General features: G+C 40.0%; 1 protein-coding gene across 12 annotated transcripts in view; it reads right to left on the bottom strand.

Moving 5' to 3' along the window:
- Positions 1-9,345, bottom strand: part of KDM6A (lysine demethylase 6A) — a 167,565-nt gene extending 158,220 nt beyond the window's left edge. For 6 of the 12 annotated variants that reach the window (XM_032475259.1, XM_032475268.1, XM_032475261.1 and 3 more), the window contains exons 1-2: positions 8,834-9,341; positions 8,553-8,616 (exon numbers count right to left, since the gene is read on the bottom strand). In XM_032475259.1, the coding sequence (XP_032331150.1) occupies positions 8,553-8,616; positions 8,834-8,994 (225 nt within the window). In that variant the 5' untranslated portion in view covers positions 8,995-9,341. Of the gene's footprint in view, positions 1-8,552; positions 8,617-8,833 lie in introns of all 12 variants that reach the window. The other 6 variants (XM_032475263.1, XM_032475265.1, XM_032475264.1 and 3 more) reach the window with 2 other exon arrangements.
- Positions 9,346-18,146: the final 8,801 nt, after the last annotated feature.

Raw genomic sequence — 18,146 nt, 5'->3', positions numbered from 1 at the left:
CATTTCATCCCTCTCACTGTAGTCAATAATAGTCCCAGAAAATCTACTTTTGGTCACGTCACTTCCCCTGATTGCAGAGTTCAGTTCAATGACTTCCCAAAACATCCTATGGCCTTACAGTGATGGGAACCTTCAACTACCTCCTCCCAATCCTTCTAAGACCTCCCAATCCTACTAAGACACTCTACCCTCTATCCACACTAAACTATTCACAACTCCTCAAACACCAGTGATCGTCTCACCTTCAACTCTCTGCCCTCTTTTTCCTCTTGCTAAACTTCTACTCATGTTTCATAACCAAGACCAACCAAAATGTCACATCTTTGTACCACTTCTCTCACCCACTTCTCCAATCTAAACTAACTGCTCCAACATGTTGGAAATTTGTGTGGATAAACTACCCACAGTCAGAAGTTTTAAATGTTATAATTGCTCCAGCATTTGAGAGCTCACAGCATTTTGCATATATCTTGTTTACTGTACTTAACTACATCACATGATCACTCAGTCTGTCCATCTCTCTCCACAGACTGCAGGGACAGAGGCCAGGTCTTATTTGCTGCCCCAGGACTTGGCACAGTCCCTCACTCACAGTGCTTCAGCACACGTTTCACAAATCAATCAAGCAAAGTAAAAGCTTTTCTAGTTCTCATTCTGATACCTGAAATCAAAAACCTACGTTTAATTACTGTATTCTAAAAACAAATTTCCCCTAAATATACAAACTATCCAAACAGACTTAAGCAACTAAGATTCATAAGGTTTTTAGGAAAAGTTATCTCTTTTGTCACATATTGTGTAATATTCTATTACAGAATTCTACCACAGTATTAAAATACAAACAAACTCACACATATTCAGCTAAGTATCTGTTTTCTACTCAATTCCCAAGCAACTAATCCTTAACTTCCATACAGGAAAAAAAAAAAAAATCAAGGCCCATGGATATTTGATATTAAGAAGTTATTTTATGTGTAATTAGGGCATTGTGGCTATGTTTCGGAGACCAACTGAAATATCTATGGATTAAATGATATGACTGATATCTGAGATTTCCTTCAAAATAATGGCAGTGAGGGGCAAAACACAGATGAAACAAGACTGATTATGAGTTGAAAATTGTTGAAGCTGGGTAATGATCAGTGATGGTTGGCTGGTTTATTTTCTCTGCTTTTGAAAATATTGGAAACTTTCTATAATAAACAGTTTTTTTTTAAAAGGAGCTAAAGAACATAATGTAATAGACCTACAGTCTGAAAACAATCCTTTATCTAAAAAGGTTTCTTCCATTGTTCTAAATTAAATTAGATGACCTTATATAATACTCTTAACTATAACAAAGCCCAATCTTCTTCCTGAGAATAAGGTTAGCAATAGCATCTTTTATTTATTTTAACACAGACAAAATACTACCACAGATGAAACTACAAAAATCAAGAACACATTCACAACAGAATGACAAATCTTAGCAATCTAGAGAAGAGAAAAGGCAGAGTAAAAGGAAGAAATGGGTAAGAGAAAATAAATAAAAGCTTATAGAAGATAGTGGCAAACAGCCCATAATTTGGCTAAGAAACCTAAAACTGTCTAAATAAGGGATTATATCCACTTTTCCAGGTTATAGTTTTTAATTAGGTCCCAAATGTCAGCCCGGGCCAAATCAGACCCCAAAATAAAGTCATCAATGAAAGAGATGCTAAAGATCAAAATGAAGAATGAGTATACAACAACTATATCAAAGCCACCTAAATAAAATACAAAGAAATAGGACCAACAAGGTGTACCTCTCTACTTCGTTTACTCCTATCCCCACTGAAGGACCATAAAGATCAGAAGTATCCCAACTTCACAACAAGGCCTTTACAGGTATCTCTAACTACACATACGGTAGTATAAAATCCATGTTTTAATTCTGGTATACTATCAGTGTGCTTATTTTATTATTTTTAAGGTAATGCACATCTATGGTTTAAAAATAAACAAACAAAAAAAACCCACAGCAGTATAGAAATCTAGTTCAAAATCTACTCCTCTCCTCCTCACACTAGAGCTGTGTTGTACTCCAAGATAATCATTACTTAACTACTTCTTGAGCATCCTTTCAAAACTTTGTCAAGAGAATTTCTTAAATTGACCCATGAACACTCAACTCATTCAAGGATCCCAAGTTAGGAACTCATAACAAAGGTAAGTATTACTACAAAATGAGATCAGAGAGGGACAGAACACACAGGCAGGTGATCCTCTGAACATCTGCTAAAAACAAAATTCTGATTTCAAATCATGTCTTCCTAAACAAAATTAAAAGATTCCGTGTTAATAACAAAATCAAGAAACACCATCTCCAGGAAACACAATCAAGAAACAATTCCCATCCTGGTAATAAGAGACTGAGGCCCAATCTACAGTAGTACTTTGAAACTCAATTTACAACGGACTCAAGAGTAAACTAATTAACTGAAAACAGGGGTCCAGAAAAGCAAGTAGTATTTTTGCAGGAGCCATCAATGTCTTGCCCACCTTCAGCACCACCCACCTCGGGAAAGAAGGTGCAGATCATAAAAGTCCCCAGATGTGAGGAGCTAAGAGGCAGGCTTTTGTCTTCTACGGTCTGGTGTTCCAAGTGCATAATTTGTTGAAACATATACCTAGATAAATGGAAGATGCTGTTTGTAAATTAAGCTAGCCCAGAAGCCACTGTGCAATTATCTCACAAATGTGAATACCCGCCATTTAACTCATGTATTATAAAAATTTAATGAAATAATTGAGTTTTAAATGTCTGACACAGAATGTGTTACGTAATACAAATTCTCATTAAATGTTTCAAGAAAAAGTAAAATAAAATACATCAGAATACAGTGAGTCTCATGCGCTTTAGTTAATTTTAACTTAGCAACTATGAGTTAACTTTTGAAGTTAATTCTAATAATCTAAAATCCAGAGGCTGTTAGTTAACTTTTGAAATTCCCAAATCAGGAATACACAGTCCAGTAGAGTTAAATCTAAAAATGAGAGACAGGAGGAGGACAGGACAACACTCCACAAAGGCAGTGCTTCTCCTGCCTTTACATTAGTCAGCCCTGAAATGTGTCGGGTAGCACAAGGGGTGTTAAAAGTAAATTCTGACCAGTGAAATGAATGATGTTCAAGTTAATGTGGCTTGGCTAGAAGGCATCACCACCTCTGCATGAACAGAGTCTAAGAATCAGCAAATCCAGGATCCCGAAACTCTCCAGAGTGCACATATCATCTAGAAGTCCCACGCAGCTCTGTGTTTCTCTACTGACCAGGTGATTCTGGGGCTAATGCCTACTGCTGCTAACACACTGCTACATATGCCACCTTGCCAGCAAGGTCCTTGTTGACTGCCTACAAAGACAAAGAGCTGGGACTTTGTCAAGCTTCACAAACAGGTTCCTGTGCTTTTGCACATGCTTGCTAAACAATGTTTTTATGAGTGACAGAAAAAAGAAAGAGCCTTTCTAACTTGTAAATTATTAAATCGATCTTTCTCATAAACTTTCAGGATACTTTACACTTCTCTTCTGCCACTGAAGTTTCTGTTAGTCATCCTTATACTTACCTCACCCTTTTAAGGCACTGTAAGTTTTCAGTGCAGAAGTGCAGAAGTGCAGACAAGGGATATCTATGTTATCTTCATATTCCCTGCATAGGCTTGCACTTAGGGTACTCAAATATTTGTTGCTCTAATTTACTGTCAACAAATTTCAAGTCAATATGGGAAACTGATACACTTACATATGAAGCTTCAGTATGAGTACATAAGACTGTCATTTATGCATTCATTAAATAAACTCCACTAATTAACTAGTCTACAGAAAAATACATGTGAGTCCTAAATAACCTAACCACCATTTCAATTCTTAGACAATCTGGTGGTATTTCTGTAACATAAATTAGCTCTTAATACCACATTCCAAAAATATTAATAATGCACAGTGTTATAAGTCATTAACATCAATTTCAAAGAGCTCAAAGTATCACAATGAATTTCCAAATAAAAATAAACTTAACCAAAAAAAGCCCTTTTCAAATCTGCAAAATGATACTGGTATTACATAAATAAAAACTAAACGTTACATAACCAAGTCAGAAAAAGATTTTTTTTACTCTGTAGCTAGCCGAGCAATGAACCTTCACTTTGGTTTAAAGCGTATGGCCCATCATTCCACTTTACCACCTACATCACAAAAAATCATCCCTCAGCCAGTTTTTCTTAACAACCTGAAATATATAGAGGTGGCAATCGAATGTGTTCCCTAGTCATTTGAATTTGTAACTGATTCTACGGAAAGAACTATCCAGTGGGGGGAAAAAGTCAGAACTTAAAAAGAGCACGTTTATATATTCCTGCAATTATAATTTGCGGCCAGATAAGCAAGCATTTTCTATAATCTCTTACTATATCTTTATCATCAGGAATGTATCAAAGTTTTAGGAAACGTGTAGTAGCAGCATGAGACTTTGTCCAGGTAAATAATAACGGCTGCAATTGTTTACAACTCTCCAAACTAGAAAATAGTTTTTAAGATGCATTAAATTAAAGACCTAATTTTCAAACACAAAGCATGACATTATTCTGTAGTTACTTTTGTAACCCACACACTAACCTTCTTTAACACTAGAAATGAATATATCCCTCACCAGCAAATAAAACACACACAATAATATAAAATAATTTTAAACATCATCAACATCCAAATATTATAGTATAAAAAAGCCACCTCTACAAGTGACCTAGTAATTTTCCCTTACCATCTACATGCAAGCAAACCAAATTTGGGAAAATATATGCCTTAATGGACCTAAAACTGCTTCCATTTCCCCAAAATTTTAAATTCCAACTATTTTAATATTAATTATCTCCGAGGAAAAGAAAGCACATACATTTTAAAGTGGTAAATAATCCATATCTACTTCTAGATACTCTACATAATCTTTCTATTGATTAGCAGAATTTCAAAAAAAAAAATCCAGTAAGAGTATTTAATACAAACTTTAAAATAATATAGTTACTTCAAAATGAACAACTATGTATTTTAGCAATAATTCCGTGACAAAGATCCCCCAACTCTGTAGCATTATATTATCACTATAAATGCAAATGTATAGTATTACTACATTCATGCTATATATTATATTACATTAAACTTTAACTCAAATCTGTATCAACTGAAAATAAGATTAAACCAAAAAGATTTTCAAAAATGTACTGAAAGTCACCACAGTTAATTTCTGTTAAAATGTTTTACTTAATTATTTATCAGTAACTGCACTATAATTTTAAAAAATAAGAATCTTGAATTATGATGTCACCAAAAGATTAATAGCAGCATTACTTTGAAGAGGAAAGTGGTCAAGATCATGCGACACTTCAAGAACTGTGATTAAGCAACCACTTGCTGATTACAATCTTTTAAAGATAAAGGTATTACAACAAAATAATATACCATATTACTAATTATTTAAAATTAAAAACTCTAAGCATTGTGTATCAAATGGCAATCATACAACCAAAAATTCTTTCAATGACTCTAATTTATATTTATCTTACAAAAACATTCAGAGACTAAAAGAAATCAGCAGTTTGGACAAAGTATCCTCACACCTAAAAAGAAGAACATACAAGTTTCTGGACAAGTAAGAGATACTTACTATATGTTTTAAACTTTCCAAAAGCTTTTAAGAGTTAACTTTTTTAAAACCTCCTAATTTAAATTTTAAAACTTGAAAGAGGATCCAATAACATAGGAATAAGAATTTTTGAAAACAAGTAGTAATAGCTACGCTTCTGTCAGAAAGAAAAAAGTTACACAAATTGCAGACTAAATTTGTTTGGAGGGGGAGGGGTGGGTAATGACAAAAATCATAGCTAAAAAGAGAATCCTAGAGTTACTCAGTTCCAGTATCTGCCCTTAGGTAAGTACCCTTAACCTACCCAAACAAAGAAAAGCCAACTCTTGTTTTGAAGACTTTCAGAGAATAAGAATTCTGAAAACCAACACAGCTCAACATTCCACAAAAAAAACATGCTGTTTACCAGGACTGTTCAAAAGATGGATGAAACTAAATAATTCAATACTTCCTATAGCAGGAATCCGGCTCATTCATTCTATTCAGAATCTAATTCAAACACCCGGTGTGAGGTTATATAATATCATCCAGCTTTGCATTACACATCTCACTGGTATGTTCAGGCTCACAAGGATGCAACCAAGAAGTGCATGAGGTTTCAGGCACAAGCTCCTGAGTGTTTTATTTTAATGTTAAGGCTTATGAGTCTTGACCTAAACAGGCAGGACCTCACAAGTACGGGGTCAGGAGTAATGAAGAATATTTTTCTTTAGCTCAACAAAATACTTAGTACTTTATCAAATTACCTGGTATTTTATGAGGCCTTAATTCTTCCGCAAAACATAATGAAGCTTCGCTACTTTCTCATTTATAAGACGTCACTGTACTTGTGAAAGTAATGCACACTTTCACAAAAAATACTTGAAAATGTTCAGTCCTTTTACTATTTAAACTCAATTATGCATAATAACTACCGGGTTCAATGTTATAATCTGAAATACAATGTTAAGCACGATCCACTGTGAATCTATCTAAATACAAGCAATCTGAGACATGAAATCAACTAGCATTTTACACATTATCCACATTAAACATCAGATTCCATTTATTTCTTCATTACCATAACCAAAAGCAATAGATTTAGCCAAACTTTTCCAAATGTATTATCTTTGCAGATTTACCAGCCCCCATTAGACTGGCAACAGTCACTTCAAAATAAAGTAATGCTCCTTAAATTTTATTAAGTTAAATTAAATATTTTGCTTGGCCTTTTGGAATGACAACTTTGACAGTAACCGAGCACTTTTTAATAAAATATTTTAAATACTGAGGTTGCAAAACAAAAAAAAAACTCAAGGCTTAAGCCATTTATGCTTAAATCATTTCAGACGTAGTCACTATTCATTTTCCCGGCAATAATTTTAAGGAAGCCAATTAATACCTACACAAAGTTTAATTCAACTTTTCTCTGTCAGTCAAAGGAACTGGGCTTACTGAAAAAGATTATGGCTGTTTAGCTTTCTGGTCATTATTTGTGTCCAAAACCCCATATACTTAAGTTACTTTGAAACAAAAACAGAAGTGTAATTGCAGATAAAAGAAACGAGCGACTCTTCTAAACCAAACTACAGACAAAAATTCAGGACAACTAAATTTTTTAAAATCTCAACTTAAGAATAAAATGCTAGGCTTTAGTCATTTCTAACTTCCTTCTCAACTGCAACAATAAAACTAAGTGTCAAATGCAAAGCTACTGATTTCAGCTAGAAAAGAAAATGTCAAATGGATGCAACACCTATCGCGCACGGTGCAAGTTTCAGGGTCCAAATAAAGAAGCAAGCATACGATCGATAATCATTTCGATCAGATTTTGGTCAAGAGACACAAACTGATGCAGGCAGATCGAGACTCCACAGCCTTTGTTCAATAGCTTACGGATGGGTAACTAAATGTGCTACAGGTTGATAAGCATTTACCAGGCTTATGAATGCTGCTTCCGAGCCTGAGAAAGGTACCAGAATTCCAGGCGCAAATAATCGTGGGTAATTTTTATTAACCACCACCGAGCTACACACTCTGAAGGAGAGGCCTATTCTTCGCTACTATTTATTTCCATGTTTACCTCTCCTCCCTCCCCCAAACCCCCCCTTCACTTTCTCCTCCCACCCTGTCCCGCCATCTTGGGCCGATAGGAGCAGCCATTACTTAACTAAATGACAGTGCCAAGAACTTTCCACACAAATAAACAGAGACTACACCCCGAATTCCCCCCTGGCCTCCACTGTCAGACACACAGGAAACCGAGGCTCCAAGAAGAAAACACATTCACAGATAACTGTAGGGTTTCTATGGCCGAAAGACCCAAAAAAGTAAACAAGTCACCTAACTTCAGGTAAAACACAGACCTATCGAGATGCCCGTCAACGGCCCAATGCAAACTCTCCACCGCCCTAAACTACGTGCAACTTCCCCCTTCTGGGAGCGGGGACACAAGAAAGCCCCAAACGTTTGGTTACCAGTAGACTTCACGAGCAGCCTGCCTGGAGAAAAAGAATAAAAACCACAGGAGGCAAGTTAAGTCGGAAATGCGGGGACATCGGCACACATTTACGATCCCTTGACTCTTTAACAGGCAGCTCGGGGAGCTCATCGGTCGACCCCCCACAAAAGCCATAAAATAACAGGCAATTTTGTCCACCCGGTTCAGCTCGGCCCCAAAGCGCTGCCGTCTCTGTTCCTCCAGCTACGAGAGGAGAGGGCGATTTCGCAAGGGAGCCAGCGAGGCATCTAGGGGTGGGGGAAGAGCAGCGGCAGGAAATAGTTTTCCGGAAGCCCCTCGGCCATCGTTCGCGGCCACAATGAGCGCCGACCCGGCTGCGGAGCCGCGGAGCCCGGGGCGAGTGGGGCGCCGGCCGGGGAGACCGTGTCCGCGCTCCGGCCCGCGGCTGCCTTACCTTGCCCAGTAGGGCCTTCGTCCTGGCGCCATCTTCATGAAACCTCACGAATCCGAAGAGGCGGCTGTGGGGAGAGACACAAGCGGCCCGTTAAAGCTCCGGCAGCACCATCGACCCATCCCTGCCCGAGCCCGAGGCCCCGGCGGCGGCTACAGCACCCCGAGCGCGAAGCCGAGGTGCCCGCCCCGCCGCCGCCGCCAGAGGCGAGCGGCGCTCGGGCCTCCAGGGAGAGCGGCGCCAGCCGGTCCGGAGCCGACCCGGCGGGTGACGGCGGCCCGTACCTGTCCAGTCCTCCGAGCGCCTCCCTCTCCTCGGCTGTCAGGCTCGGGGACGCCTCCTCGCTCTCGCCGCTCGCTTTTCCCGCCGCCATTTTCTTTTCCTCATCACCGAAAGCGGCGGCGGCGGCGGCAGCGGTAGCGAGCGACACTCCGCAGGATTTCATGGAAACGCAGCGAATTCACAACTCCAACGCCGACACCCCCCCCGGGCCGGGACCCGCAACGACGCCCCCAATCTCCGCGCGGGACCGGCACACCAACTTTATCGCCGCCTCCTCCTCCGCCGCGGGCGGCAGCGACGAAAAATCCCAACGCGGCGGCGGTAAAGGCGGCGGCGGCAGGGGCTGCGGAGCCCCCGAGTCGGCAGCGGCGGCGGCTCGGCTGTAGGGTCACATCGCGGGGGCGGGCGAGGGGCAGCTACGGGCGGGGACGACGGGAATGGCCGGAGCGCGCGGGGCTGGGGGACACAGGGGGGAATTCGTTGGAGACACAAACTTCCCCGGCACCAGCACAAAGTTGTTGTAATTGTGTCACACAGCGAACCCCACGCCGCCGCCGTGACCCCCCCTCCCCGCCCGGCCGGGACAGCCAATCGACGCGGCACTCTCGCCTCACGTGACCTTTGTTGACTCACGTCAGCCGTGGCTCCACTCAACTTGCTAGCTGCCCGAGCCCCGCCCACCGAGGCCGCCACCGACGGGGAGCGGGACGCACGCCAATTCTGGCCGGTGGTTGGCTGCCGGGCCTGTCTGTCGGGGGGAAGGGTTGTCACCGAGAGGGAGCAGCCGGTTTGGTTGTGCCAGTTAAATACACTGGGGCAGAGAATGGAGGGTCCGGGCTGTGTCACCTCGGGAGTCGCGGCGGGCTTGGGAGGGGGAGGGGAGCGATAGGGAAGGGCGAGGTCTGGCACCGCCCGCGGCGGGAGCGAGCCGTGACCAAGGACGCCATGGACGGCCTTTGCCCGTCCGGGTGCTCCGGAGTGGCCCAGACAGCGGCTCCGGTATCCTGCGCTCCGGGGGTCCCGGGCCCCGGAGGGCCTGATAAGAGTCGCGTCGCTGGGAGGAGGCGCACGGCCCGTGATCTCCGTCCTCCGAAGAAGGCGCACACTTTTGGCACCGCTGGAAATAATGGCCTCCGCGAGGAGCGCGGTCGGGGAGCGGCCGCCGGCTCCCTACCCCCGCGGCTCAGGCGCCGCCCTAGGCCATCCCTGCAGTCCCGGCTCCGATCCCCTCGCTGCGCCGCAGGTGAAGGGGGAAAGCCCCCCTGACCCGAGGGAATGAAGAGTCGCCCACGAGGGTCTGGCTCGCTGACCACGGATCCCCACCGCCGAAGGTCTGTTGGCGGCACTCTGGGGCCAAATTTTCGTGCTATCGGCTTTTTATCAGTAGTTCATTATGGTGATGTAAGAAGAAGCAATGACCAAAAAATTGTTAAGTGAGATCTCCAGAATGTTGGTTTCTAGTGCTATGATCTCAGTGGGGCCTTCATGGAAGAGTTGGGGCTACTTGTAGACAGGCCTGAGAGAAGACATAATTAAGATCCTCGTCGAAGCTTGCAGCCCAGAAAACCCTTTTCTACCACCACCACCCCCCCCCCAAAAAAACATGTCTTAGGCAGCAGTAACATTTTCTTGTTCTGACCGTGTCTCAGATGTTAGTAAAAGTCGCTAGGCTACCTTTCAATCTATAGTATAATTGGGAAAAAAGAAAACATGCCTTGGGTCTATTACTTTTCAAAACACAAGTTTAGTAAGATATGTCTCATAGAACTGTTACAGGGCACAACTCCAGTCTTCAGGGATAGGAAAAAAATAAATGGACATATGAAGACAAGATTTCCATTATAAACATGGACTCTATATTTTCAATAATGTAACCAATAAACAAGATACATTTAACTTGGATTTCAAAATATAAGGCAGACAATTCAGTGCTAACTCAGTAATCCTAGCAGTATTCAGTGAGAAGCTATGGAAATCCCAACTGATTTTGCACACAGACAGTTTTAAACTGTCCCCCTGAGACGAGTAACTAGACTTAACTATAGTTTTACATGGATTACATTTCATGTTTAATTACTTTCTCTGATACACCTCTTCCACTCTTTACGATATCCTTTCCATTTTTACTTGAATGGGTGAGTATACAGGCTAAATATTTTCTACAGCTAAATTAATATGTGCATTGTTAACTTGGTCACAACAGATGACCTTCAAAGCTTGGGAGATTTTGACACCAGTCTACCCCCCACCACCACCACTCCGACACACACACACAGACACACACTTAGACTTGCACAAGCAGGGATATGAATTCTGCCAGTATTTGGCAGTCTTCCTGGAGCTGGTGATTCTTGACTCAGGTCCTTTCCAAGAATTATTGGGCTACCCACCCCCAACCCCTCAAAACCCTCTTTCCCTCTACATAATCATTACTAGGTAATAGCAGCAGAATTGCATGGAGTGGCTGCAATGGGTGGGGTTGAAGTCAGGCTGGCAGACCTGGATACAAATCATAACTCTGCACAGGCTGTGTCCTTGGAAAAGTTCCTTATCCTCTAAGCCAGAACTGTATGTCTAATCCAACTACAGATATCCATCCTCCGTCATGAAGCATGAGACAATTTTTATACAGTAACGTGATCCTTAGATCACTAATGTTTTAGATCTTGCATAGTTTATAATCTGTCAAATGTTTGTGTAATAGGTATGTTACCTCTTAGGTTTAGGTCCTTCACTGGAGAGAGAAATGGGGAAGTTGGATGGATAATTTTATAATATTTCTATGAAATGTGAATCTAAAAACCTGTTGAGAAGGCAGAGCATTTGAGCCAAAGATACATGAACTGGGGAATCATGCAGTTCTGGGTTCAGAGCCTAACTCTACCACTTGATAGCTGGGTGACCTTCAACAAGTTAGTCTCATCTGACTAATGAGACTAATTTGGTTCAGTTCTCTCATCTGTGAAAAAAGAGAAAATAGAGCCACTTTACAATGTTATTTTCATGATTAAATGCCATTAGGTAAAGTGCCAAACACATAATATGCATTCAAAGACCTCAAAAAAATAGGAAGCTTGGAATTTCTAAAATCCTTTCTAGCTTTCATATTCTGGGTTCTAAATGTGTTAATCACCACTCTACCAATCACTTCCTCCTTATCCCTCTTCAACCTCCCTATAAGCCCAACACATAGGCAGTCCTAATCTACTTTTTATTTGGGGCATATAACCCTAACATTGCTACCTCTCTCTTTTATTCTAAAATTAAACCTTATATCAATTAGCACTGATTTATGTTTCATAATTATAACCTAATACACTAGGAGCTGGGAAGAGTAATTTGAGTTTGCCAAGCTGATGTGACTAATACATGCATAGATAAATCAAACTTCTTAAATTTTATAAAATTTGTATCATGCTGAGTCAGATTATGGACTGATTAGTGCATCATGTGTAGCAACATTGTGTTAATACTCATGTAAGTACCATCAATTAATATCAGAGGAGAAGCCCACTCAATTATCGGAAAATAAATGTAACTTCCTTTTAAATACTAAATACTTAACCTGAACTATTTAGGAACATGTAGTTCATTTATAAAGTTAGTGCCATATGACCTATGCAGACAATAAAAAAATCATGTAACAGAGTGATGACTTATCTAGTCTTATAAATAGAACTATACTTGTCCTTTAAGTCAGGATCAAAAATAAATTCAGCTCTTCCCACACTTACTGGTGTCATAAAGATTATCCAACTGATGTCCAAACACATTGGTGACAAAAATTAACACAGGGTTAGAGTTGAGGGGAGATAGGGAGCCAAGTATAGACAGATTTTCACCTATTACCAAAACTTCAGTTGTCAGAATAGTTTCAGGACTTCTGGAAGAAGCCTTGACTCCCACACCCAGCCTAGACTTCTACCCTTACCAAGCTGTAATTAAACACCTCAAATCCTACCCCCCACCACCACCGCACTAGAGAGCCTGGACTTCCACCCACACCCAGCAGTAGTGAGGCATCACTCCCCTTCCTTGCTTTTGTGGTATCAGAGGAGGCCTACTGGAGAGTCAGAACTTTCACCACTGCCCAGTGGTAACAAAGCCACCACTCCCATGGTGAGAGTGGACGCAATTTGGGAAACAGTAATGAGGCCCCCCCCTCCACTTCCAGATATAGTGGTATCAATAGAGGCCTCGTGGGGAGCCAGAACTGCCATTCACACCCAGCAGTAGAAAGGAGACCACCCGCCTCCACCAGTGTCAACCAAGGTTGAGTGGGGAACCTGGACTTCCACTTCTACAAGGTGGTAACAAGCAGTGCTTTCCCTTCCCCAACAGAGTGATGTCAGAAAAGGCCCACTAAAACAGAATATTTAGGTAAGATCGAGTCTTACAATACCCACCATGTCCAGGTTTCAGCGAAAAATCACTCATACCAAGAACCAGGGTAATCCCAACATTAGTTAGAAAAGATAGTCAACAGATGTGAACACTAAGGTGAATCAGATGTTCACATTATCTGACAAGGATTTTAAAGCAGTCGCAAAAATGTTTCAGTGAGCAATTATGAACCTATTTGAAACAAACGAAAAACTAGGAAGTCTTAGCAGATAAATAAGAAGTTTCAGCAAAAAAAAAAAAAAAAAAAGAAGATATAAAGAAGAACCAAATGGAAATTTTAGAACTGAAAAATATAATAACCAAAATTTAAAGCTCAATGTATGGGCTCATCATCAGAATGGAGGGGATAGAGGAAAGAATAAGAGAAGTTCAAGATAGCACAATAGAAATTACCAATCTGAAGAACGGAGAGAAAATAGACTGAAAAATGATAATAATAAACAGAGCCTCAGAGATCTATTAGATGATAATAAAGGATATAACATCTGTGTCATCAGAATCCCAGAATGAGAGAAGAAATAGGTCAGGGCCCAAAAGGTGTCCAAAGAAATAATGGCTGAAAACATTCCAAGTTGACAGTCCCTGTCCTGAACTCTTACTTGGAGAGTTATGTAAGTAAATTCTATACTATAGAATAAAGTGATTAGTGCTATAAGCTTTGCCCAAATTTCTGTGGATGCTCAGAGAAGAGGCATCTTTATCAGCCTAGAGGTACCAGATAAAGCTCCTAGAGGATAAAAGATGGATTATTGGAAACTGGGGGCTGGGTATCTTCCTGGCAGAAGCAGCAACAGATCTGCAAAAATACAAAAGAATATGAGAGTTCTGGTAAATTCAGGAAGTTGAGTATGGCTGTCACCAAAAGGATAAGGAAAGAATTGGGAGTCAAAGTTGGAAAATTAAGCAGAACCCTGAAGAGTCTAGCAAGGCTTACTAAAGAATCACATGAATGGTTATGGTGATTTTAGGCACAGAAATAGCCAGGTTGCTATTGATGTTAGTGCTGCTGCTTTAAACAGGAGATTTCCTTTCACTTGGGCTCAGCAGCTGACACCAAGCTCGAAGAACATTGACCAGCTGGCTGGTCTAGCCCTTTTGCTAGACCAAGTAACCTATAGGCCAAATCCACCCTGCCACCTATATTTATTTGTACAGCCATTTCATCACACATTAAAATTACATGAAATTCAAATTTTGGTGTGCATAAAGTTTTATTGGAACACAATTACGCTCATTCATTTATGTGTCATCTGTGGCTACTTTCACAAAACAACAGAGACTTGAATAGTTGCAACAGAGAATGTATGTGGTGCTCTCATCTCTTCGCCCTGCTGCTGAGTGCCCTACAAATCACAGTGATGCTGATATAACTTGGCAGTGTTTCAAGTGCCACACATATAACACTATGACATTTCTTTTTATGACCAGTGTATACCTATCATGCCAAAACCAGAAAAAAAGAGAAAAAGGACTTCATATGTCATGCTCTTAAGGCATGGTGGAGTGTGGATTATTTTGTTATCAAATTTGATAGCCTAGCACTTATTATGCAATAACACTATAGTTTTGCTAAAAGAGTACTCTATATGTCAACATGATCAGACTACACTCATCACAATATTTCCAACTGACAGGAGAGCAACAGTGAGAACAATTAGAGAATTTAAAACAGAATATTTCATCACAGCAGAGTTTCTTCACAAAACTTAAAAAATGAATATGAGGCTGCAACCAAAGTAATTTTCTGAGTGGCTCGTTTCTTAGCCAAAGGAGGAAACCTGTTTAATTAAATTGTGTCTGATTGCAATAGCCAAAGTAATGTGTTCAGAGAAAACAAATTTAAGACTATTAGACTTTCAGCTAGAACAGTTGCTTGAAGAGTTGAGAACATTGGGAACAACATCAATAGTCAGTTTAAAAAACAAAGCAATTAACTGAGTGGTTTTCCTTGGCACTTCATGAGTTAACAGGTAATACTGATACTGCTCAATTGTTCATTTGAAGAATCAAGACCTTGTTTTAAATGACTGAAGAATTAGCTTCTGTAAATAGTCTGCATGGAACAACAATAGGGGAAAATATTTTCAAAGAAGCTGAAAAAATACTGATTCCATACAACATGAAGAGGAACCTGCTAAGTAAGATGTGTTACACGCAATGGTAGTAAAAATATGTGTAAAACAGAAAATTGCTCATTTGATCAAACAACAAAGCCTACGGCTATTTATTACATTATTCATCGGTAATTACTTTGTGGTAGTATTTGAACTTATTGTGTTATTGAGCCAGTAGTGTCAATGTTAACTTCATTGATTCACATGGCCTCTTCTGTGAATTTTTATCAGAAATAGAAACTGAATATCCTGACTTGTTCTACCACATAGCAGTTCTTGTTGTTCACTTGTGATTCTTTTCAGCTCAAGAACAAAATTGAGAATTTTTGAATGAGAACAGCCTTCAACCACTATTATTAAACTATGGATGGCTTTGGAAATTAGCTTTTGTAGGAGACTTGATAATATGTCTTAACGAACTTCACCAATTACAAGATAAAACAGCACTTAACACATGAAACTTATACTTCAGTAAAATTATTTTGATGACGACTAATGTTGCTTGAATTGCAAGTGATGTCAAGCCATTTTCTACACTTCCATGCTACCAAAAGTTAAAATAAGCATATTATCCATTCCTATACAAATCTACAACAGGTATGTTTTCCAAGCTCAAATTACAGTTCCAAGCAGCATTTTTTAGACCTCAATGCAAGTGCAAAGGAAATTTCAATATTTCAAAATTCATTTAACTGTGCAGTTGAGAAGTTTCTACCTAACCATCAATTGAAAGCAATTAGTCTGCAATGTAATGACATACTAAAATGTAAATATCAAGAGAAGAATCTAATAGAATTCTATAAATGCTTTCCATGCAATTAATATGCTCACTTAAAATCATATGCACATGGACTGATGTCAGTGTTTGGCAGTGCCTATCTATATTGAAGGACATTTGTAAAAATGAAATACATAAAATCCCATTATAGATCAGCATTGACAGATGAACATTTGCAAACTAATCTGATGATAGGAAATACTAACTTTGAACCCTAATTAAGCAAAGTGTATTCTAAAAACAAAGAATCCTATTCTTCTCATTAGTAGACCTCTATTATCAAAATACCCAATTATTATTATTACATTTTAAATGTCATCAATAAAATATTTGTGGAAATTTGTTTTCTCTCTTGTTATATAAGTACCTACATAATCTCTTTAATTTTGCCTCTTGACTTGAAAAATTTAAAATATTTACTATCTGGTCCCATATAGAAAAATTTGCCAACCCCTGGCCTAAATACCTGGGTCCCTGGGGACATCCAATTTAAAATGAAATATTGCCCTTTGTCCCCAAATGTATCCTGGCCTAACTTCTCCAAAAAATTCCCTCAAATCTAGAATTAAAGACAAGATTTCATAATATCAAAGACTAAAACTGATAGGTAACCTAAGGCTTGGATCTAAGTGAAATTGATGTTAATTATGAGGCAGATGGTCTTAAATGACTGGATTAAGAAAAATCTTAGTCATTGTTTACCTTGGCTTCATTTCCTCAAACACACTGACTGAAAAAGGTAGTAAGCCACATATTTACACTTGATCTTAGCCAAAAGGCTGAGAAGTGATAGTAAGCCACTATTTAAGGTCCGCACCCTATCTGCTGATGACCCACCATCTACCTCCCAACTCAGAGTTGGTGTCCAAACCGACAGGAGATGTCAATTTCACTACCCTTGAAGGATGCTCACCAGAAAACTGACCTCTACCCACCCCACCACTGTATATCCTCTAGACTCCTCTATTTCCTGTTTATCTAGGTGATAGAGATTGGGAGGAAAAAAGAGACTTGCATTTAAGGAGGTGTCATCCCTATTAACCATGATGGGCTTAATGGATGTGTAAACTGTGCAGTTGCACAGGACCCCATGATGATAAGAAGGGCTTCATGCTTGGTTTAATGATCTGTTGTCACTCTCTTGAAATTCTTAATTTTTGAACAAGGGACCCCACATTCTTATTTTGCATGTAATTTTCCTACAAATTACATAGCAAATGCTGCCCAACACTTTAAGGAAAGGCCAGCTTCTTAAAGATCCCTGAAGGAAGTCTGTGCTGGGAACTGTACTGTGCTATGTATTACATTAGTGAAAAAAGAGATGTAAAAGGCAAAGTCAGATGTGTATACATTAGCGTGCCCTCCAGCTATAGACTTGAGATGAAGATTCTGCCACTACTTCCATGGTGGGCCCAAGGGTAAGCAGCTCAATCACAGATATTGAGCCCACAGAAACCCTTGTCTTACTTGAGGGTAAAGAGACTAATCAACACAGAGCTACAGGAAGAGGAAGGCACCTAGAAAAAAAAAATGGCAGGAAAGAGAGCTCTTCACCAGGATCATCCAGGAGAAAAGTTTAGAGACCTGTTAACATCCTTAAAGCTTCTGCAAAAAAGAAACAGAAAGAATGAAGAGGTGAGACTGATATGAAAACCCAACAGGATGAGATGAAAAGAGAGACAAACAGGGTAAGGGAAATAAACAAGTACTCTAAAAAAATCAGGAACAAAATTAAAGTACACATTGGAGACAGTAAAGAGGAAAATTCATCCAGCAGAAAATTGAAATTGGTGTCAAGAACAAAGCAGATGCTAAGAAATTGAATGGAGCATGAAAAGACAGTGATGGAACTAATGAGAGAGAAGACAATAGCTGCGGAGAAAGAATGGAGAAAATGGAGAACCAGCGTATGGATAATTTGAGTTCCTAAAAGAGGCACAAAGGCAAATGGAAGAGATGTAATAAAAATAAAACAAAACAGAAATTTTCCTCTGCTGAAGAATAGTATATGTTGATTGA

Source organism: Camelus ferus, chromosome X (assembly GCF_009834535.1).
Source record: "Camelus ferus isolate YT-003-E chromosome X, BCGSAC_Cfer_1.0, whole genome shotgun sequence".
NCBI classification, from domain to species: Eukaryota; Metazoa; Chordata; class Mammalia; order Artiodactyla; family Camelidae; genus Camelus; species Camelus ferus.
Note: the sequence above shows the minus strand (reverse complement) of the source record. Positions and strands in the feature narration are given on the sequence as shown.